General features: G+C 43.1%; 1 protein-coding gene across 2 annotated transcripts in view; it reads right to left on the bottom strand.

Annotated features, from left to right (window-relative positions):
• MYO7A (myosin VIIA) overlaps positions 1 to 24464 on the bottom strand; it is a 148371-nt gene that overhangs the window by 86347 nt on the left and 37560 nt on the right. Inside the window, exons 6-15 of one of the 2 annotated variants that reach the window (XM_044284681.1) lie at positions 22874 to 23016; positions 16194 to 16307; positions 15796 to 15949; positions 12233 to 12309; positions 11042 to 11161; positions 10709 to 10851; positions 10364 to 10574; positions 9121 to 9256; positions 6647 to 6753; positions 3335 to 3391 (exon numbers count right to left, since the gene is read on the bottom strand). In XM_044284681.1, the coding sequence (XP_044140616.1) occupies positions 3335 to 3391; positions 6647 to 6753; positions 9121 to 9256; positions 10364 to 10574; positions 10709 to 10851; positions 11042 to 11161; positions 12233 to 12309; positions 15796 to 15949; positions 16194 to 16307; positions 22874 to 23016 (1262 nt within the window). The remainder of the gene's footprint in view (positions 1 to 3334; positions 3392 to 6646; positions 6754 to 9120; positions 9257 to 10363; positions 10575 to 10708; positions 10852 to 11041; positions 11162 to 12232; positions 12310 to 15795; positions 15950 to 16193; positions 16308 to 22873; positions 23017 to 24464) is intronic. The other variant, XM_044284682.1, reaches the window with a different exon arrangement.

Here is a 24464-nt window from a genome sequence, read left to right as displayed (position 1 = left end):
GGTATGTTGTATCCTACTGTGTTATATTGATATCTGTTATGCTACAATAGATCATTAGAAATAGTATTAAAGGGGTTCTCCGGGCTTTTATTATTGATGACCTATCCTCAGGATAGGTCATCGATGTCCGATCAGAGCACCCCCGCCGATCAGCTGTATGAGGAGACGGCGCGCTCAGTGTGCGAGTGCCGCCGCCCTTCTCTATTCCTGCTCGCTGCTGCTATGTCTATGGCAGGAAGAGAGACTGCGTGCACCTTCCCCGGATCCCCTCCGATCTGATATCCTGAGGATAGGTCATCAATATTAAAAGCCCGGAGAACCCCTTTATCCAGTATAAGGCCTCCTGCACACGACCGTTTTTTCCCCCCGTTTACTGGCCATTTTTTGCGTTCCGTATACGGTCCGTATACGGAACCATTCATTTCAATAGTTCCGCAAAAAAAACGGAATGTACTCCGTATGCATTCCGTTTCCGTATTTCCATTCTGTTTAGGGTCCATTCACACGTCCGTAATTTGAGTCCGCATTCATTCCGCAATTTGCGGACCTATTCACTTTCAATGGGGCTGGAACGGATGCAAATCCACATTTCCTGGATCCGTATCCGCATTTTCGGGATCCGCATTTTCGGGATCAGTTTTTTCGGGATCCGCAATTTCGTTCCTGAAAAAAATAGAACATGTCCTATTCTTGTCCGCAATTGCGGACAAGAACAGGCATATTCTATTAGTGCCGGCAATGTGCGGTCCGCAAAATGCGGAACGCACATTGCCGCTTTCCGTGTTTTGCGGATCTGTGGCTCCGTGTATCCGCAAAACACATTGCGGACGTGTGAATGGAGACTTATAGTGTCTGTGATGTGCGGTCCGCAAATTGCGGATCACACATTACAGGTGTCCGTGTTTTGCGGATCCGCAATTTGCGGATCCGCAAAACACTTACGGACGTGTGAATGGACCCTTAGGGCTCATGCACACGACAGTATTTTGCGTTCAGTATACTGGCCGTTTTTTTAGTTCAGTATGCGGTACATATACTAAACCATTCATTTCAATGGTTCAGCAAAAAAAAACTGAAGTGTCTCCGTGTGCATTCCGTTTCAGTATTTCCGTACTGTGAAAAGATAGAACATGTCCTATTATTGCCAGCAAATCACGTTCCGTGGCTCCATTCAAGTCAATGGGTCCACAAAAAAACGGAACACATACGGAAATGCATCTGTATGTCTTCCGTTTCCGTTCCGTTTTTTGCTGAACCATCTATTGAAAATGTTATGCCCAGCCCAATTTTATCTATGTAATTACTGTATACTGTATGTGGCATACGGAAAAACGGAACGGAAAAACGGAACAGAAATGGAAACACAACGGAAACAAAAAACGGAACAACGGATCCGTGAAAAACGGACCGCAAAACATTGAAAAAGCCATACGGTCGTGTGCATAAGGCCTAAGACAGGACATTTTCCCCCGTTCATGACCAGACATTTTGTTTGGTTATTTAAATCATTTTTGTGCCATTTTATGTGGTGATCGAGGATGATTTATTTATTATACTGAGGAACTTTATTTTAGTCGATTTTATTTTAGTATTTTTTATATATTTATTTTTTATACCTAGGAGCAAAGAGGTGAAATAGTTATTTTTCCACACTTTTCTCTACTTTATTTCTGTCATTTTTATTTTAGTATTTTTTTATATCTATTTTTTATACCTAGGAACAAGGAGGTGAAATAGTCATTTTTACACACTTTTCTCTACTTTATTTTTGTCCTTTTTATTTTAGTATTTTTTTTATATCTATTTTCTATACCTAGGAACAAGGAGGTGAAATAGTCAGTTTTCCACAATTTTCTCTACTTTATTTTTGTCATTTTTATTTTAGTATTTTTTATATATTTATTTTTTATACCTAGGGACAAGGAGGTGAAATAGTCAGTTTTCCACACTTTTCTCTACTTTATTTTTGTCATTTTTATTTTAGTATTTTTTATATATTTATTTTTTATACCTAGGAACAAAGAGGTGAAATAGTTATTTTTCCACACTTTTCTCTACTTTATTTTAGTAATTTTTATTTTAGTATTTTTTTTATATCTATTTTTTATACCTAGGAACAAGGAGGTGAAATAGTCATTTTTTCACACCTTTCTCTACTTTATTTTTGTCATTTTTATTTTAGTATTTTTTTATATCTATTTTCTATACCTAGGAACAAAGAGGTGAAATAGTCATTTTTCCACACTTTTCTCTACTTTATTTTTGTCATTTTTATTTTAGTATTTTTTATATATTTATTTTTTATACCTAGGGACAAAGAAGTGAAATAGTCATTTTTTCACACTTTTCTCTACTTTATTTTTGTCAATTTTAATTTAGTATTTTTTTTATATTTATTTTTTTATACCTAGGAACAAAGAGGGGAAATAGTTTTTCACACTTTTCTCTACTTTACGTTTTTTAACAGCACAAAGTAAAGCTACAATACTTTTTTTAAATTGTGTTCTTTTTTTTTAACCTAGGGGATGTATAGTTCACAGATGCTGGGGGCAGGTCTAGAAACTTCCATGTGAGTTTTATGTTGGCGGTCTATTTTATTTTTATTTTGTCTTTATTTCACGTTATAGATTGTACTTATTACATTATTTTTATTGCAGATTTTTCCTGTAATGCTAAACCTTTGTAATTTAAAATGATTGTCTCAATGACACAACTCCCAGACCCACCACAGGGCAGAGAGGGTTCTCCCTCTGGGCCACCCCACCATGTGTCACACCTCTGGCTGTTCATGTGACTTGGTGGCATGCAGTAATACATTTGTGCCACAGCCTGTCATAACTTCCCCATTGTGACATCAGCTGCTTGCTGGGGCATCCTGAAGGGTTGGAGATTTCCAAATGAAAAAAAGATGTTGTGTTATTTTATGCTATATTATGTTATACGGTATTACTTTACATTATGCTATATTGTATTATGTTATGCTTAGTTATGTTGTATTTTATTTTCTGTTAAATGCTATTGCATTGTATTATTGTTCTATTATATTGCTACTTTATGTAAAACATGCTGCACTGTATAATCGCACGTTATTCAGGTTTTATTATGTTGTATTGTTATCTAGTATTGTGTTATGTTGGGTTGTATTGTGTTCTATTGTATTATTACATTATATCATATGATGTATTATTTTATGCTGTACTGTTTTCTATTATGTTGTCCTATACGGCTGCCACACTCATATCAGATCAACAGATTCCATTTAATACCGATACATTGGGACAGATGCTGGACAGTACAAGTGACGGGGGATAGAAGAGCAGAGACCTTTCTTTACCTTTGCAGGAGGGGTAGATGATTGGCCAAAAGCAGTGCTGGTATAGCCACAGAGAAACTACAGGACGGGGCAAAGCGTAGGAGACAGAGAAACAGACAGAAGACGGGTCAGTATAAGGCGATTAGCAGCAGTGAAGATATAAGTGTCACGCAGAGGGAGACGCTGAGGACACCGCTATCTAATTACCAGATTACAGTTATATAATGTCCTGCTGTGCTCAATGTGATACAGCAACATCCCGGAGAGGCACCGCCAGACACCTACCTACCCAACGTCCTGAAGTATCAGTGTGTATCCTGTACCCCAAGTGTCAGTGTCATTATCCTGTACCCCGAGTGTCAGTGTCATCATCCTGCACCCCAAGTGTCAGTGTCATTATCCTGTACCCCAAGTGTCAGCGTCATTATCCTGTACCCCGAGTGTCAGTGTCATCATCCTGCACCCCAAGTGTCAGTGTCATTATCCTGTACCCCAAGTGTCAGCGTCATTATCCTGTACCCCAAGTGTCAGTGTCATTATCCTGTACCCCAAGTGTCAGTGTCATCATCCTATACCCCAAGTGTCAGTGTATCATTATCCTGTACCCCAAGTGTCAGTGTCATTATCCTGTACCCCAAGTGTCAGTGTCATTACCCTGTACCCCAAGTGTCACTGTCATTATCCTGTACCCCAAGTGTCACTGTCATTATCCTGTACCCCAAGTGTCACTGTCATTATCCTGTACCCCAAGTGTCAGTGTCATTATCCTGTACCCCAAGTGTCAGTGTCATTACCCTGTACCCCAAGTGTCACTGTCATTATCCTGTACCCCAAGTGTCACTGTCATTATCCTGTACCCCAAGTGTCACTGTCATTATCCTGTACCCCAAGTGTCAGTGTATCATTATCCTGTACCCCAAGTGTCAGTGTCATTGTCCTGTACCCCAAGTGTCACTGTCATTATCCTGTACCCCGAGTGTCAGTGTCCTTATCCTGTACCCCAAGTGTCAGTGTCATTATCCTGTACCCCGAGTGTCACTGTCATTATCCTGTACCCCAAGTGTCACTGTCATTATCCTGTACCCCGAGTGTCAGTGTCATTATCCTGTACCCCCAGTGTCAGTGTCATTATCCTGTACCCCGAGTGTCAGTGTCATTATCCTGTACCCCCAGTGTCAGTGTCATTATCCTGTACCCCGAGTGTCAGTGTCAATATCCTGTACCCCGAGTGTCAGTGTGTCATTATCCTGTACCCCAAGTGTCAGTGTCATTATCCTGTACCCCAAGTGTCAGTGTCATTATCCTGTACCCCATGTGTCAGTGTCATTATCCTGTACCCCAAGTGTCAGTGTCATTATCCTGTACCCCAAGTGTCAGTGTCATTGTCCTGTACCCCGAGTGTCAGTGTCATTGTCCTGTACCCCGAGTGTCAGTGTCATTATCCTGTACCCCAAGTGTCAGTGTCATTATCCTGTTCCCCAAGTGTCAGCGTCATTATCCTGTACCCCAAGTGTCAGTGTCATTATCCTGTACCCCGAGTGTCAGTGTCATTATCCTGTACCCCAAGTGTCAGTGTCATCATCCTGTACCCCAAGTGTCAGTGTCATCATCCTGTACCCCAAGTGTCAGTGTCATTACCCTGTACCCCAAGTGTAAGTGTCATTGTCCTGTACCCGGAGTGTCAGTGTCATTATCCTGTACCCCAAGTGTCAGTGTCATTATCCTGTACCCCAAGTGTCAGTGTCATTGTCCTGTACCCCGAGTGTCAGTGTCATTATCCTGTACCCCAAGTGTCAGTGTCATTACCCTGTACCCCAAGTGTCAGTGTCATCATCCTGTACCCCAAGTGTCAGTGTCATCATCCTGTACCCCAAGTGTCAGTGTCATTACCCTGTACCCCAAGTGTCAGTGTCATTACCCTGTACCCCAAGTGTCAGTGTCATCATCCTGTACCCCAAGTGTCAGTGTCATTATCCTGTACCCCAAGTGTCAGTGTCATTACCCTGTACCCCAAGTGTCAGTGTCATCATCCTGTACCCCAAGTGTCAGTGTCATTATCCTGTAGCCCAAGTGTCAGTGTCATTATCCTGTACCCCAAGTGTCAGTGTGTCATTATCCTGTACCCCAAGTGTCAGTGTCATTACCCTGTACCCCAAGTGTCAGTGTCATCATCCTGTAGCCCAAGTTTCAGTGTCATTATCCTGTACCCCAAGTGTCAGTGTCATCATCCTGTACCCCAAGTGTCAGTGTCATCATCCTGTACCCCAAGTGTCAGTGTGTCATTATCCTGTACCCCAAGTGTCAGTGTGTCATTATCCTGTACCCCAAGTGTCAGCGTCATTATCCTGTACCCCAAGTGTCACTGTCATTATCCTGTACCCGAGTGTCAGTGTCATCATCCTGTACCCCAAGTGTCAGTGTCATCATCCTGTACCCCAAGTGTCAGTGTCATCATCCTGTACCCCAAGTGTCAGTGTCATTATCCTGTACCCCAAGTGTCAGTGTCATTATCCTGTACCCCAAGTGTCAGTGTCATCATCCTGTACCCCGAGTGTCAGTGTCATCATCCTGTACCCCAAGTGTCAGTGTCATTATCCTGTACCCCAAGTGTCACTGTCATTATCCTGTACCCGAGTGTCAGTGTCATCATCCTGTACCCCAAGTGTCAGTGTCATCATCCTGTACCCCAAGTGTCAGCGTCATTATCCTGTACCCCAAGTGTCAGTGTCATTATCCTGTACCCCAAGTGTCACTGTGTCATTATCCTGTACCCCAAGTGTCAGTGTCATTATCCTGTACCCTGAGTGTCACTGTATCATTATCCTGAACCCCAAGTGTCACTGTCATTATCCTGTACCCCGAGTGTCACTGTATCATTATCCTGTACCCCAAGTGTCAGTGTCATTATCCTGTACCCCAAGTGTCAGTGTCATTATCCTGTACCCCAAGTGTCAGTGTCATTATCCTGTACCCCAAGTGTCAGTGTCATCATCCTGTACCCCAAGTGTCACTGTCATTATCCTGTACCCCAAGTGTCAGTGTCATTATCCTGTACCCCAAGTGTCACTGTGTTATTATCCTGTACCCCAAGTGTCACTGTCATTATCCTGTACCCCAAGTGTCAGTGTTATTATCCTGTACCCCAAGTGTCAGTGTCATTATCCTGTACCCCAAGAGTCAGCGTCATTATCCTGTACCCCGAGTGTCAGTGTCATTATCCTGTACCCCGAGTGTCAGTGTCTAATTATCCTGTTCACTGGTCCCAGCCATCCAATAGGTACTATCACAATTACATTGTAAGTATTCACACAAAGACAACATCTACAATCTTACCATAGCCACATCAGCCTGAAATATCTGCTTGATGAATTTATTCTTTGATGAGTGAACCAGCTGTATAATATCTCCATGAAGAGTGTCCCGATTCTTCTCCAGGAATCCTGCAGTGGGAAGAACCAGAAATGTGACCATGGCCGGAGTCACAGTATGCGGTATTACATAGGTCACACTACATGGGATTGTGGTAATGCATTGCATTGTGCCCTGTCCTATCCCACAATGTCATGTTGCATTATGTTATATTTTAGGTTTTATTTTGGTATTCTGTATTGTATTGTGTTATATGGCATCATATTATCCTGAACTGAGCAGTATTATTTTGTATTATATTGAGATATTCTGCATACGTAATTTTCTATTGTGTCATATTGTATTCTGTTATTTTGTTTGGCCTTATGCTTTGTTGCATTGTGTTTTGTGATGTTTTTTATGTTGGGATGCTTTACAGCGTGATGATATATTGCCTTATGTAAGGCCTTAGGAGCCTATTTAATGTTATATTATTTGGATAGATTACCATTATGCTGTCCTGGGATGGTTCTATTCTTGTTGTATTGTGTTTTGCTACATTGTATTAGCTAGTACTGTATTATACTCTTCTATTACGTGTTCTGCTATGTTGCTATCTCATTATGTTACGTTGTATGAAGCTGCAGTATGTTTGTCTTGTTATATTGTGTTACATTGTGTTCCCAGTCAGTGCCCCATGTTCACAGACACATTTACTATTGGCCACCGAAAAGCAATATTTTTTGCTTGCCCTACGATGAGGCTACAGAAACATCAATGAGAGCGACAGGGTCGTTTCTTTAACAATATTTTTGTATAATTTTTGTTATCTTTTTCCATAATGTTGTATCTGAAGGTGACTACAAATCTTTAAAAAAGTGTGTGATTTTGTATTATAAGCCACTTACTAATGTATTGTGCTTGTCCATATTGCTTCCTTTGCTGGCTGGATTCATTTTTCCATTACATTATACACTTTCCATGGTGACGACCACCCTGCAATCTATCAGTGGTGATCGCGCTTGCACACTAGCTTATGTGCGGTCCCACAGTCCCGGGCACCAGAGAGGCTGGTGCTTTTCCCTATAGTGTGCAAGCGCGACCACCACTGATGGACTGCAGGGTGGTCGTAACCATGGAAACGAGCAGTGTATAATGTGATGGAAAAATGAATCCAGCCAGCAAAGGAAGCAATATGGACAATCACAATACATTAGTAAGTGCCTTGTATTAACGTTCTCTACATAAGTGAGACAGCCCCTTTAAGCCGTGTCACATTTCATATACTGGAGCAGGGATAAAATGGCATCAACTGTACCGCACGTATGCAATAACTGGTGCAAGAGCATGTGAGAATGTGTTAAGGTTCCGTATAATGGCATAACAATAAAAAAAGGGCTAATCATTTAGAATATATCCATTCCAGATAGACAGTATGTTACAATGACTGTTCACTTTTTGCCATTGTTCTGAAGGCTCAGGCACCGGCTTCTTGTGGCTTTGAATTTGCGCCATCGTGGTCAATGGTGGTCATGTTGCCACCGTTCCTTGTATCCTGGCCTCAGTTACTTGTAGCTGTGAATTGGTGTTATTGTGCTTTGTGTCTGGCCTCAGTTTGGCACGGCTAGGGTTAACTTTCCCTGAGCTCATTTTACCTGCCATATATATTCTGAACTCCGTGTCCTGCCCCTGGTTGTGCACCACGTTCTGTCTGCCTGGTTTCTCCAACGTCTGTTTGGTTCTGTTCAGATTCTGTCTGCTTGGCCTGAACGCTGACCCAAGTTCCGTTTGCCATTCCCCAGTGTCTGTTCCGTGGATAGGCATGTATTCTGTGTGCCCAGTGGCGGATTGGCCATAGACCTTACAGGGAAATTTCCCGGTGGGCCGATGCCCTGGGGGCCGACCAGTGGAGGTTTTTGGGGATGTATTTTGTGCTGCTGGCAGCAGTAATTTGTCGTGGACTGTGGTATTTGGCTCTGTTGGGGCGGTATAATGTGCCACAACATGGTATTGCTGGCCCTGCCTTCCATCAATTTGGACTCAACTACAAAACGGGGCCACTTTTAGTATTTTTTCCAGGGCCAGTTTAATTCCCAGTCCGCCCCTGTGTGTGCCTGACCTTGTCTTGTTCAGCCTGTGCTTGCAGGTTCTCCGCCAGCCTATCCTTCACCTGCTTCTGTCTCTGTTCTGTGCCTGACTCCTTGGTGCATTGCACTGGACTCTCTGACCCTTGTTGTGTGCCAGCTATACCAGGACTATTCCTAAAGATAGCAGCCTTGCGGTTCACCTGCATCAAGAACAGGATCCCTGTGTAGGTGTTAAAGGGTGAAAACCAGGGGACCACCAAGATAACACCCTCAGGACTAACCATAGGACAAACCAGTTAGTTGGCACTGTGGTTCCACAACCCTAGCCACGCATATAATCCGTACAGTGCAGAGATACCAACATTGTCTCACCTTTTGTTTCATAGTAGACAATCCCAGCAAAGTGATTGATCCCGAACTGGGTCTCATAGCAGTTTTTTGGGGGGATGTAGAAGGTGTTGAGCCTATGCTGGCTGTTGAGTTTGTACAGCATCGTGGTGTCTGTACCCTGAGAGCAGCAAACACACATTCACATATAGATCATACAGGACACATGTAGACATGGATGATGGGTGGCTGCCAGACCGAGTGATCAGACACCCGGATATACTGCTCTATGCGGCCTCTAGTCATTGTCAGGAGATGCATTACTGCTGGGCGAGAGGCCCTGTCCTTATACAATCAGCGGCATTGTCAGGGGACAGGTCCCCTGTAACGCCAGATCTTCTTGTAGGCAGGTTTGACTCATTAATTAATTTTTTTAGATAATTACAGCAGCAGAACGGACAACAAGTAACAGCAACTGTCACAGGACTCAGAGGTCGTCACTGAATACATAGATGAATGGTAGATAGATATGAGATAGATAGATAGATAGATAGATAGATAGATATGAGATAGATAGATAGATAATAGATAGATAGATAGATAGATAGATAATAGATAATAGAGAGATTGATAGATTCATAGATAGATAATAGAGAGAATAGAGAGAGAGCGATACATTAATAGATAGATAGACAGATATGAGATAGATAAAAGAAAGATGGATAGATATTAGAGCGATAGATAAATAGATAATAGATAGATAATAGAGAGAGAGAACGATAGATTAATAGAAAGATACATAATAAATCCAAAAAACAAGGCAGCACTCCAACTCCAGGTGAAAAGGTCATGACCCAATTTATTTCCCAGGCAACATTTCGGCCCACTCAATGGGGCCACTGTTAAGCCTTTTCACCTGGAGTCGGAGAGCTGCCTTGTTTTTTGGATTTATTAGACAGTGGAAGAGACGCCTGCCTTCCCTGAGGAGTTGCACCCTATTCACGCTGTCTAACTGTGCTGCTGCTTTATCTGTGTTTGTAGATAGATACATAGATAGATAGATAGATAATTTGCACTGTAGTTCCATTAAGTTTCCTGTGAACCAGGAGGCTCAGGATGAACAGGATCATTATTACTGTTTGCAGTACATCATTAACATGATGGTTCCTGGAAGGGACAATGGCTATGACTGATCGACAAGGCATTCATTAACCTCAGTGGGGGTGTCGGGGATGGAAACTAGATGAGAGAGGGGGGAAAGGACATTATTCAAGATTAAGTTTAACACCTTTGGGAATTTGCTCTCTTCATCAATGAGTGAGATGATGTTCATAGGTTTAATAGCGATCATATCCAGGGCGTCCTGGTTGTCCGTGAACTCAATGTGCTGCCAGTTGATATTCTCCAAGTTGTATTCCTCCTGCTCCAACTTAAATACATGGCGGACAAAGAACTGCTGCAGGTTCTCATTGGCAAAATTGATGCAAAGCTGCTCAAAGCTGAAAAAATAAGTTATAATGTTATTAAACAGCGGTAATAAATATACAGATACAATAGAAATAAATATTACATAGATAGATATAGTCAGACACATGTGTTTGATCAGATAACCAGGTTGCTCCTCTATGATTACCTGTTTACAGTGAAGTTCTCAAAGCCAAATATGTCCAGCAGACCGATGGATCTCCTGAGCAGTCTTGGTTCATTGGAAAGTGGTCTGTAAATAGCAGCATTGATTTTCTCCACGATCCATACAAAGAGCCGTCCGTATATTCCCTGTTAGGTAAAAAATAATATGATTACTACTAGAAGCTCAGCACCAAATTGCACATGGTCCATGGTACATGGACTTAGTAAATGCTCTCCATGAGGGTTCTCAACAGGCGGGTTTTCTTGTATTAACTCAAACTTTTCTAATACAGAATTTAAAAATGGGGTTTCTAATCCAGACCACCAGTTTAAGTACCTTAACAAAGGCATCCCTGACATCCAACGCTTGTTCCATGCTCAGGGGGGTGGACACAGTCTCTCCTCTGGTGATAATAGTTCGACTGGTTAGACAATTCATCAGGTCTTGAGGCTGAACCTGTTAACATAGAAAAAGAAAATATTACTAAAGAGAGACAGTAGAAATAATTCTAGAAATCTGTTCAATTATTTTTGGATAACTACTATAATACTGCCTCATGTGTACAAAATATAACTACTATAATACTGCTCCTATGTACAAGAATATAACTACTATAATACTGCCTCCTATGTACAAGAATATAACTACTATAATACTGCCTCCTATGTACAAGAATATAACTACTATAATACTGCTCCTATGTACAGGAATATAACTACTATAATACTGCTCCTATGTACAATAATATAACTACTATAATACTGCTTATATGTACAAGAATATATCTACTATAATACTGCTCCTATGTACAAGAATATAACTACTATAATACTACTCCTATATACAAGAATATAACTACTATAATACTGCTCCTATGTACAAGAATATAACTACTATAATACTACCTCCTATATACAAGAATATAACTACTATAATACTGCCTCCTATGTACAAGAATATAACTACTACAATACTGCCTCCTATGTACAAGAATATAACTACTATAATACTGCTCCTATGTACAAGAATATAACTACTATAATACTGCTCCTATGTACAAGAATATAACTACTATAATACTGCTCCTATGTACAGGAATATAACTACTATAATACTGCTCCTATGTACAAGAATATAACTACTATAATACTGCCCTATGTACAAGAATATATCTACTATAATACTGCCTCCTATGTACAAGAATATAACTACTATAATACTGCTCCTATGTACAAGAATATAACTACTATAATACTGCCTCCTATGTACAAGAATATAACTACTATAATACTGCTCCTATGTACAAGAATATAACTACTATAATACTGCTCCTATGTACAAGAATATAACTGCTATAATACTGCCTCCTATGTACAAGAATATAACTACTATAATACTGCTCCTATGTACAAGAATATAACTACTATAATACTGCTCCTATGTACAAAAATATAACTACTATAATACTGTTTCTATATACAAGTGCAACATTAACTACTAAAAAGTCTATAAATACTGATAACTCACCTCCAGGAGATTGGCTGCTGTGGTTAATGAGGTTGAGTAAATCACTTCACAGGCGTCCAAGTTATCATACATACGAGCTGCAGATATAGCAGAGGTTATTTGTATATGAATATTGCAGTATTTACTTTTACAGTTGAGTCAGACATTATCCTATTTTTATTTACTTTATATTTCACAATTTTCGGTTCACTATGGTATTATTGTATTATTTCAGCACAGTAATGTTTCCAGAATATGGGTCTTTCTGGAACAGTCGGAGAAAGGCCGCTTGGACTCAGAGGATTTCGGGTGTATACAGTATGCACAAACTGTTTTGTTTTTGCCCAGATGACTATATTGTCTGTGTCGGAACCTCACAGTAAAATGGGGTCATGGACACATTAAAGACTCCCAGAGCCTACTTTCTTGTCCTCCAAGCAGCCAAGGAACACATTTGTGTATGTTGGGGTGTAGGGATACCCCATTGCGGTGCCCTGCGGCTAGTCATACAAAAGACACACACACAAAAGTGATACATCTGTAACCACCATTTACCATTTTCATTGATTTTATAAGGGTGATCTTGTGGTTTTGGAATTCTGTACAATCGAGGTGATCCACCACATAGAAAGGGGCGGCGATACAGATAGGCACATTATACAGAAAAGGGCACAATGGATGTACCGCCTAAAATCAGTGCAGCCCCCAGGCTTCCAGGAGTACTTTGCATTCTTTGTCTTCTCATCCCCTACATAAGGTTTGCTTGTGGAATCCTGTTACACCTCATGTCCTAATTTCTGATTACCGCCATGGGTCTGCCTGCAGATAAGCCAGATCCAATGGTGCTAGCAGTGTTTTGCCACCCACCGTGGTCTCAACAGTGTTTCTGGTGCTGAAAACGTGGCAAGATAGGGCAGAATGTTTTTTTGGGGGGGGATACAGATTTGAGGCATTTTTCAATGCTGATTCTACCCCGAACAGTTCTGATTGGCCAGTCATGACCGCTTTCGGTTAGAAAGGTTATCCAATGATTAACCCCTTAAGTATCGGGCCCATTTTTGGTTTAGCGTTTTCATTTTTTCCTCCCCACGTTCCAATAGCCATAACGTTTAAAATTTTCCATTTATCTAACCATTTTTTAAGGGCATGGTATCTGTTATTGGAAAATAGAAGAACAATGCTTTGTGGGGTTAAATTGGTAATAAAAAAAAACACATTTCCTTCAAGTTTTTTTAGGTTTTGACATCGCAGTGTTCACTGTGCGCTAAAAATAACATGATGTCCTTATTCTGCAGCTCAATGCAAATGTGGGGATACCAAAGTTGTATAGTTTTTTTTATTTATTTACTACTTTAAAAAAAATTAAAACCTTTTAAAAAAATCTACATTTTCTTTGCATCGCCATTTTCTGACAGCCATAACTTTTTTATTTCTCTATCCACAGAACTAATGGAGGGCTTGTTTTTTGCGTGACGAACTGTTGTTTTTATTGGTATTAATTTTGTGTATGTGCAACTGTTTACTCACTGTTATTCAATTTTTATTGGGGGGGAAAGGTGACTAAAAAATGGCAAATTGTGTTTTTCATTTTTTTCTATGACAGCGTTTACTGCACAGGAAATGTAAAAAAAATATTTTTACATTTCAGACATTTTCAGATGGGGCGGTACCTGATATGTTTATTTTTTTTATTGTTCTGATATTTTTATATGTAAAATGGGAAATAGAGGGGCGACTAACTTTTAATATTTTAATGTTCTTTTTACTTTTATAATAACTTTTACCCACCCCTTAGGGGGCTAGTACATTGAAATGAATGGGTCACGACTCAGTACGGGTGCTATGCGTTCACATCACACATTGCACCCGCACGGAAAACTCGCTCATGTGAAAGGGACCTTAGGGTGCATGGGATTTCGACACGCTCCCTGCTTTGTGCGCAGTTCAGCAGGGAGCTTACCACTGCAGGGGCTCTGATTGGAAGGCAGATGGAGCTGCATCCCTCTGCCTCATCTCACAGATGCAGCATCTGAGGGGTTAAATGACAGGGTTCGGCGTGATTGCCATTCCCCGTCATTGCAGCCAGGTGCCTGCTGTATTATACAGCCGGCACCCGCCGAGTATGGAGTGGGCCCACTCCATACATTACCTCAACTACTGTGACGTACCGGTGGCAGAAGGGGTTAATTTAAAAAATGAAAATCGGACATCATAAAGTAAATGACAATCTCTTTCTAACAAAGCTAGAACCGGCCCTGTACCTCACATGGATCCAAAGATCTCCACATTCATTGTTCTAGTTGAATTGTTAGATTTATATCAAGGTGGCAGTTCAGGGGGGTGTCCTTTCTGCTGCTGCTCAGGGGGGTGTCCTTTCTGCTGCTGCTCAGGGGCGTGTCTTTTGAGCTGCAGCTCACTCCCTATCACAGCTGAGGAGGCAGTTGAAGGATGGAACTGAGCATATGTGACCTCCTCAGCATGGTGGACAGAGAAATAAGAAAAAGAAGAAACAGCAGGTGGCGCTATAGAGATATATTTTATTGAATAACTCAATAGCTATGCTACATTTTTAAATAGATGCAGATCCAGGTGTTGGTTTGAAAACTACAGAATATTTTTTCATGGGACTACCCCTTTAATAATGCCGGATGTCATCTTCACCCTGTGCGACCTTCAAACCAAAGCCTCCTCCAGCACTATCTAATATATCGGATGATAGCCCCGCATCGAAGCCACTCTACTTTCACCAACCAGTGGTGACGTATTTTACATTTTCTTCTATTGTATTAAGTCTTTAGAGGATTTTATGTACTGGTCATGGGGCATCTTGTATATTAGACCCATCATCTGCTGCTGCATCTTGTTTTTAGGCCTGTCCGTTGACATCTGTTTTTGGTAGCCCTGTATGATCATCCCACCTTGGCTTCTTAGCTCCATCATTTTGTAGAAGTGTGAGATCTTGTTATCTTCCAAATCGAGCTAGAGTTTTTGTGACAGATCTCAATGGTTCCAGATCCCATCATCATCTAGACAGTCCATCAAGCTCTCTAGTGTTTTGATGGTAAGAATAGTGCTGCGTACAATGCTATTCTGGCTGATTCCCCGAAGGAGCCCCTGATACATATGTGAGCCTTATATGTCCATAAGAAGGAGTCACCATAGCCACCACTTATGGTGTATGATATGATGGTTGGGGGTCTGACTACTGGGATCTCTCTACTCCTCTTCTACTCCCATTGACCATGCTTTGCTTTTCACAAAGAAACCAGTTTGGCCCATGGGCTAAAAGGCACAGTGTTGGTGTCTCTTAAGTAAAGCCAAGCAGAGTCGACCAGAGCCTAAGGAGAATGATGGAGGAGTGTCAAAGCCCTTCATTTAATGATCCATGGAGGTCCCAGTGATTGGGGCCCAACTTTTTAATACTAAGCTCAGGTCGTGACTACAGCTGCTTTCTTGTGTATAAAGTAATGGCTGTACTTGGGACATATTTAAGGGTCCTTCTACCATTCAGTGAGGGTGTTCTGCTAAGTACTAAAGGGCCCCTTTAACACTATACATAGGTTACGTCAATATATGGGCCATACCTTCGTAGCGCAGGTTTCCCAAGTGCAATATGGCAGCCAGAAGGCGAGATATCTCCCAGTTCTCCGTATCGGTAAACATCAGAACTTTCATGGCAGAACGAATGTTGGCGTATTCCTTACTGTCATCTCTGCCATCGCACGTGGTGCATTTCCCCTGCAAGGAAAGTCAAGTGACTACTAAATGTGCCCACAGTGAGTGGGGAAAGACCTACTGAGCTGCCAACAGTCAAAAAATTTTGGCTTGTCCCCAGTTAGAAGTGAGGGCTCACATGGACCCTGGTGCCTCTCTGAAACATGAGTGACACCGGTATTATGAATGGGAGGTGAAGGCCTGTCATAGATTTTCCACTGTAGTACGCAAACATCTGGGCTTATACCATAGAAGAAACATTCCTCACCATACAGAGGTAGTTGTACTCCGTCGCTTTGCCAAGACCCAGCTTCTTCTTCTGATCTGGAGGCATCCCTTTCAGCATACAGTAGAACACGTGGTAATTCCTCTCATCTTGAGCCTGAAGGGAAAAAACATAAAAAGTGATTCATTATTATCAGACTTAATGTCTTAAAAACGTACATGTAAACCAAATATATTATACACAGTGACTCCACCAGCAGAATAGTGAGTGCAGCTCTGGAGTATAATACAGGATGTAACTCAGGATCAGTACAGGATAAGTAATGTAATGTATGTACACAGTGACTGCACCAGCAGAATAGTGAGTGCAGCTCTGGAGTATAGTACAGGATGTAACTCAGGATCAGTACAGGATAAGTAATGTATGTACACAGTGACTGCACCAGCAGGATAGTGAGTGCAGCTCTGGAGTATAATACAGGATGTAACTCAGGATCAATACAGGATAAGTAATGTAATGTATGTACACAGTGACTGCACCAGCAGAATAGTGAGTGCAGCTCTGGAGTATAATACAGGATGTAACTCAGGATCAGTACAGGACAAGTAATGTATGTACACAGTGACTGCACCAGCAGAATAGTGAGTGCAGCTCTGGAGTATAATACAGGATGTAACTCAGGATCAGTACAGGATAAGTAATGTAATGTATGTATACAGTGACTGCACCAGCAGAATAGTGAGTGCAGCTCTGGAGTACAATACACTGGATGTAACTCAGGATCAGTACAGGATAAGTAATGTATGTACACAGTGACTGCACCAGCAGAATAGTGAGTGCAGCTCTGGAGTATAATTCAGGATGTAACTCAGGATCAGTACAGGATAAGTAATGTAATGTATGTATACAGTGACTGCACCAGCAGAATAGTGAGTGCAGCTCTGGAGTATAATACAGGATGTAACTCAGGATCAGTACAGGATAAGTAATGTAATGTATGTACACAGTGACTGCACCAGCAGAATAGTGAGTGCAGCTCTGGAGTATAATAATGTCACAACCAGACAGCTGAGAAGCTCTGACAGAAGCCTTTCAGAACCTCCTCCTTGAGTTTTCTTTGTTTTGAATTTCAGTTCCTCATCTCATTAGCCTCTCTCAGCTGCCATGTAGTTGGACTGATTGCATCCCTTTAAATTCCTCCCCATAATGCATTAGTGTGCGGCTTATACAACTTCCTGGAGTGTGTGTGCATGCTGATCCTATCTTCCAGCCTTCTACAAGATAAGTGCTGTACATTTATTTGTGATTTTCTGTTTGCTGGATCCCAGGTGACCCTGACTCCCTCCGTGTCTAGTGTAGGGAGCCGGTGGTCGTGTCCCCTCACTATTGTAGGGTGTTCAGGTGGTATATAGTTGAGGTACGTGGATATGCGATCATCCACCATTGGGATTTTCGCATAGGCTGAGCAGACAGGGAGAGAGCCAGGTCTGATGCAGGGGTCTCCCTTTTGTTCCTTAGTTTTGGATCCAGTGAGTCATATATTCATTTTGCATGGTCTTGTTTCCTGTACACCTTCCGTGACAAATACAGGATGTAATTTAGGATCAGTACAGGATAAGTAATGTAATGTATGTACACAGTGACTGCACCAGAAGAACAGTGAGTACAGCTCTGGAGTATAATACAGGATGTAACTCAGGATCAGTACAGGATAAGTAATGTATGTACACAGTGACTGCACCAGCAGAATAGTGAGTGCAGCTCTGGAGTATAATACAGGATGTAACTCAGGATCAGTACAGGATAAGTAATGTATGTACACAGTGACTGCACCAGCAGAATAGTGAGTGCAGCTCTGGAGTATAATACAAGATGTAACTGAGGATCAGTACAGGATAAGTAATGTAATGTATGTATACAGTGATTTCACCAGCAGAATAGTAAGTGCAGCTCTGGAGTATAATACAGGATGCGGAGTGCTCCGGGGAACAGTTGTGGGCCTGTTCAGTGTGGCCCGCCTTCTCCCTGCCTCTTCCAGCCTGTTGCGGTGCTGCTGATCCCTCCCCCTCTGTAGTGACTTCATCGTCCACCACCTCCTCTTCCACTTCCTCACTCTGGTCATCCTCCTGACTTGTTGACCTAACAACAACCTCACTTATTGACAACTGTGTCTCATCTTCATTATCAACCTCTTGAGACACTAATTGCCGTTGACTTATTGGCAACTGTGTCTCATCATCATCATCATCATCCACCTCATTTAACACTAATTGCTGCTCCCCACCGTCATCTTCTTGTGACTGTGGATGCTCAAGAGTTTGGGAATCAGTGCACAAGATCTCCCTATGTCCCTCTTCAAGTGGCCAGAGTGTGGGATCACTCGTTTGCCAAGACTCTCCATGGTGGGAGGAAGGAGGATCAGGGCGAGGATTCTGTTGACCAGACTCTTGGCTACTGAGACTGGACTTGGTGGAAGACAGGGTGGTGCTTAACCGACTGGAAGGATTATCTGCTGAAATCCAACCGACCGCCTGGTCGCACTGGTCTGACTTCCAGAGTGGTGTCCTGCGCCGCCCTGCAAACTGGGACATGAAGCTAGGTATCGTGGATGAGTGTGTTTCTTGTGCTCTGGCAGCAGACACAGTTTCACCGTGCCCAGGGCCACGGCCTCTGTGTGCACCATCAGCAGCACGGCCACTGCCCCGTCCATTACTACCCGCCTTCAGCATATTAAATGGTATATGTGCTCGCAAGTGTGTCACACATACAGTAGAGCAGGTTTTGTAAGTGTATGCGCAAATAAAGTACACAGAATGTCACAGATACTTTTAGGATGCGCAAACGTTATACAGGAGGTATAACGCAAGTATGTCATTAGTGTTGATCGCGAATATTCTAATCGCAATTTTTTTTACGAATATTGGCACTTTGAGAATTCGCGAATATCTAGAATATAGTGCTATATCTTCGTAATCGCAAATATTCTAGATTCTTTTTTATCAGTACCCATGATCCCTCCCTGCTTCTAGCTTGCGGGCCAATGAGAAGGCGGCAATATCTTTGACTTTAGGAGTAGTGTTGATCGTGAATTTTCGTATCACAAATATATGACGAATATTCACCCAAATATTCACGAAATATCGCAAATTAGAATATTGCCCCTGCCGCTCATCACTGGCTGTCATCACCGTCTAATAAAAAATGACACTGAATGAATGTCACTGATATTTTGGATACGCAAACATTATACTGGAGATATCGCACAGGTAATGTAACTGTCCGCAGCGGACACCATCTATAAACAAAGTACACTGCAGGGCTCCAGATGGCGACCAAAATGGTCGCCAATGCGACTTAGAATTTACAAATGGCGACAAGACTTTTTAGTCTTGTCGCCATTTGCGACTAGACCCTCCATGGCAGCTCTGCAGTAGAACAGCGACGGGCACAGGAGCCCCGCCGATGTTCTTCTCAGTCTGAGGCAGCTCGGTCACAGCACACAGACAACAGCAGAGCCGCTGGCAGCAGGGAGGGGAGGGGCTGGGAGGAGCGTAATCTGATCCTAGAGTGGAAGCTGCTTCTGCCAGCCCCTCCCCTCCCCCGCCCCCGCCCACCAACCAATCAGAGCTGAGGCAAGGCAAGCACTAGCAGCTCTGAGTCTGAGTCACTGACACAAGTGCAGGGAGTCTGAGAAAGAATCGAATGAGTCATAGGTTAAAATAATCTAAAGATCCGACATTAGGCTACTTTCACACTAGCGTTCGGCTGTCCGCTCGTGAGCTCCGTTTGAAGGGGCTCACGAGCGGACCCGAACGCCTCCGTCCAGCCCTGATGCAGTCTGAATGGATGCGGATCCGCTCAGACTGCATCAGTCTGGCGGCGTTCAGCCTCCGCTCCGCTCAGCAGGCGGACACCTGAACGCTGCTTGCAGCGTTCGGGTGTCCGCCTGGCCGTGCGGAGGCGTGCGGATCCGTCCAGACTTACAATGTAAGTCAATGGGGACGGATTCGTTTGAAGATGCCACAATATGGCTCAATCTTCAAGCGGATCCGTCCCCCATTGACTTTCAATGTAAAAGTCTGGACGGATCCGCTCAGGCTAATTTCACACTTAGCTTTTTTTTTGCCAATATAATGCAGACGGATCCGTTCTGAACGCAGCCTCCGTCTGCATTATTATGATCGGATCCGTTCAGAACGGATCCGATCGAACGCTGGTGTGAAAGTAGCCTTAGAGACTCATTCGATTCTTTCTTAGACTCCCTGTACAGTGTGCCCCCCCAACACCCCAGTATAAGAAACATTGGTGGCACAGTGTGCCCCCCCAACACCCCAGTATAAGAAACATTGGTGGCACAGTGCACCCCCCCAACACCCCAGTATAAGAAACATTGGTGGCACAGTGTGCCCCCCCCCCCAACACCCCAGTATAGGAAACATTAGTGGCTCAGTGGGAAGTGCCAATGAGGGTTAAAAAATAATTTAAAAAAATTAACTCACCTCCTCTAGTTGATCGCGTAGCTGCCGGTCTCCTGTTCTTTCTTCAGGACCTGTGGTGACGTCAGAGCTCATCACATGGTCCATTACCATGGTGATAGATCATGTGATGTATCATGTGATGAGCACAGTGATGTCACCACAGGTCCTTTGACAGGTCCTGAAGAAAGAACAGGAGACGATCAATTGGAGGAGATGAGTTAATTTTTATTTTTTAACCCTCATTGGCACTGCCCACTGCGCCACCAATGTTCATTATATTGAGGGGGGGGGGCGCACTGCGCCACCAATGTTTATTATATTGAGGGGGCACACACTGCGCCCCCCAATGTTTATTATACTGGGGTGTTGGGGGGGGTGCGCACTGCGTCACCAATGTTTATTATATTGAGGGGGGGCACACTGCGCCACCAATGTTTATTATACTGGGGTGTTGGGGGGGTGCGCACTGTGCCACCAATGTTTATTATATTGAGGGGGGGCACACTGCGCCACCAATGTTTATTATACTGGGGTGTTGGGGGGGTGCGCACTGTGCCACCAATGTTTATTATATTGAGGGGGGCACACTGCGCCACCAATGTTTATTATATTGACCTTCTACTATGCATTCTGTATTAAAGAATGCTATTATTTTCCCTTAGAACCATGTTATAAGGGAAAATAATACAGTGAATAGACTTTCATCCTAGCAACCATGAGTGAAAATTGCACCGCATCCGTACTTGCTTGCGGATGCTTGCGATTTTTACGCAACCCCATTAGCTTCTATGAGGCCTGCGTTGCATGAAAAATGCACAACATAGTGCATGCTGCGATTTTCACGCAACGCACAAGTGATGTGTGAAAATCACCGCTCATGTGCACAGCCCCATAGAAATGAATGGGTCCGGATTTAGTGCGGGTGCATTCCGGTATTTTGAATGCCAGATCCGGCACTAATACATTCCTATGGGAAAAAATGCTGGTTCCGGCATTCAGGCAAATCTTCAGTTTTTTTCGCCGGAGATAAAACCGTAGCATGCTGCGGTTTTATCTTTTGCCTGATCAGTCAAAATGACTGAACTGAAGACATCCTGATGCAAACTGAACGGATTGCTCTCCATTCAGAATGCATGGGGATATGCCTGATCAGTTCTTTTCTGGTATAGAGCCCCTGTGACGGAACTCTATGCCGGAAAAGAAAAACACTAGTGTGAAAGTACCCTAAAATATTTTAGTTTAAATCCCCCCTTTCCCAATTTTACATATAAAATATATAAACAATAAATAAATAAACATATTACATAGCGCTGTCCAAACTATTAAAAAATATCTCCTATGCGGTGAGCATTAGACATTTTTTAGTCACCTTGTCACCCCAAAAAATAGGATAGGACTGTTCTATTATGGGCCGAATGTTTCATAAAATGCGAAATGCACGCAGCTTTTTTTGGGTTGATTGAGTATCGCAATACTTTTTTATGGTGACAAAAGCGAATCAAAATTTTGGTATCAAAACAACCCTACGCCGATCTGATCGGATTAGCGTTGTCACGATACCAAAATTTTGATTCGGTTTCGATTTGGCGACTAAAAATTTGATTTGGCTCCTAAATTTTTCAGTTCAGGAGCCAATGGCTACTAGGTATTTTTTTTAGTCTGGAGCACTGCACTGGATGTCGCTGCACACACGTTAGACAGGAGATGTAGCGCAGATAATGTCGCTGTCTGCAGCGGCCAAACAATTGCAAGCCAGATACAACTATACTACTGTCCTTATGAGGACTTTTGGGTCTATAACAAGTATAAAAGCTAAAATATTCCTATATCACTCCCTACACTATCTCTCCCTTCCTCAGCACAGCTCTCCCTGACTAATACTGAGCCGCACACGTGTCATGGGGTGCTATATAGCACCCGATGACGCGTTCCGGCCAGCCAATCACTGTAATGCCAGCAGCCAACATGGCTACGGCATTACAGTGAAGGGCAGTACTTACCTGCACGTTTATTGGCTGCGTAGCAGCAAACAGACGTGCGGGGAGGAGACTTGAACATCGCGCTCGAGCACACGCCGAACACCGCGATGTGCTCGAGTAAAATTAGTGTTCGGCCGAGCATTCTCACCCAACACTACTTGTGACATGCCAATGAGAATGACTGAGGTGACGGGTTTATGACCATGTAATGACTGACATCTTACCATTCAATACTTGCCGGATTATCAGCCTAATATTTCTTTACCTGTCTGCAGACACGAGACTTCTCCAGCAGATACTGCTCGATCTTGGCGCCCTCAATGGCTCCTTTCTTATTGAAGTGTATATCGATGTACTTCCCGAAACGACTGGAATTGTCATTGCGAATTGTCTTGGCGTTGCCAAAAGCTGAAAGGGCATCGATAACAGCGCCAATGTCAGGGCGTATACAGGAAGTACCACATACAGTGTCCGATACGTGAGTAGATAATGGAGGAGGGGCTTATGTATCAATAGTGTAGCTTAAGAAATTGACACATTTTAACTTACACTTTTTACTAAAACTTTTAGGACTATTGGTACAGTATATTAAAGTGGTTGTTCACCTGCGTCAACATCCATTTCACATGGGACCCGTGACCTCTGCAGCCGATCATTGGCTGCTGCAGTGACTAGTGTTGAGCGAAGTTATGGGAAATTCGATTTGGCTGCTTCGCCGATTTTAGCAAACAAATTCGCTTTGTGGCGAAATGCTTCGTCACGAAGTGCATTTCTTTCTAAATAGTGGGTGCAATGACAGGGAAGGGCAACGTGCCGCACGGGTGACACACTGTGGCGGATTACAATAGGGGCGTTCGGGTCAGCAGCCCCGGGCCCAACACCGCTGGGGGGCCCAACGTCGACCCGAACGCCCTCATACTGCGGGGGGGGGGGGGGCACGGGAGCGCATAGTTCCCTGCTCCGCCGCTGATCACCGCCATAGGCTTCAGGCCTAGTAGGCGGTAGTTAAATCCCGATGGTGTCATTGCGCGCCTGTGACGGGACACAGTACTGTGACGTGTGCGCGCCTGCCTCATCCCGCCTTCCTCTGGCCCTGGACATAGGTGAGTATTTAGCTTTAATTTTTTTCATTTTTTATTTTTTTATTTCATGTGCCTACTTTGGGGGACATGGAGTGTGGGAACACAGGAGGACATATTAGTGTAGAGGCATCGATCGAGTACATCGGGGGAAAATTACTATATTGGGTCTTCTGTGTGGGGCCAAATTATTACGGAAGGGACTACTATGTGGGGGCAAGTTACTATATGGGGCAGTGTGGGGGCAATTACTGTGTGGGACAGTGTGGGAGAAATCACTATATGAGGCTTCGTGGGGGACGTTGTTATTGGGGAGGCACTGTAGGGACCAGTCTATTATTTTTGGGGACACTATTCAGGGATTATTGCCTGGAGCACAATAGAGGGTGGTATTATTACTGGGGGGCTCTAGGGGACATTATAGCTGCTGTGGAGACTATAGGGACATTTGGGGTAATTTATCAAACTGGTGTACAGTACAATTGGCTTAGTTGCCCATAGCAACCGATCAGATTCCACCTTTCATATTTGACAGCTCTTTTGGAAATCCAGTTCTACTTTACACCAGTTTGATAAATGACCCCAATTATGTCTATTAGGGTCACTATTTTTTCAGCAGTATAGTACCTGGGGCATTGGGGGGCGCAACGGCACAGTATTGGGGGTGGCAGCAGGATGACACTGTGGGGACACCAGGATGGGGAGGTTGATGGAAAAATTGAGAAATCTAACGTGTCTGTGTTACAAACTGTAGAGACGAGATGCGGCTGAAAGAAT

Source organism: Bufo gargarizans, chromosome 3 (genome assembly GCF_014858855.1).
Source record: "Bufo gargarizans isolate SCDJY-AF-19 chromosome 3, ASM1485885v1, whole genome shotgun sequence".
Taxonomy (NCBI): domain Eukaryota; kingdom Metazoa; phylum Chordata; class Amphibia; order Anura; family Bufonidae; genus Bufo; species Bufo gargarizans.
The sequence above is the reverse complement of the archived record's forward strand: the minus strand, read 5'-3'. Positions and strand labels throughout refer to the sequence as shown.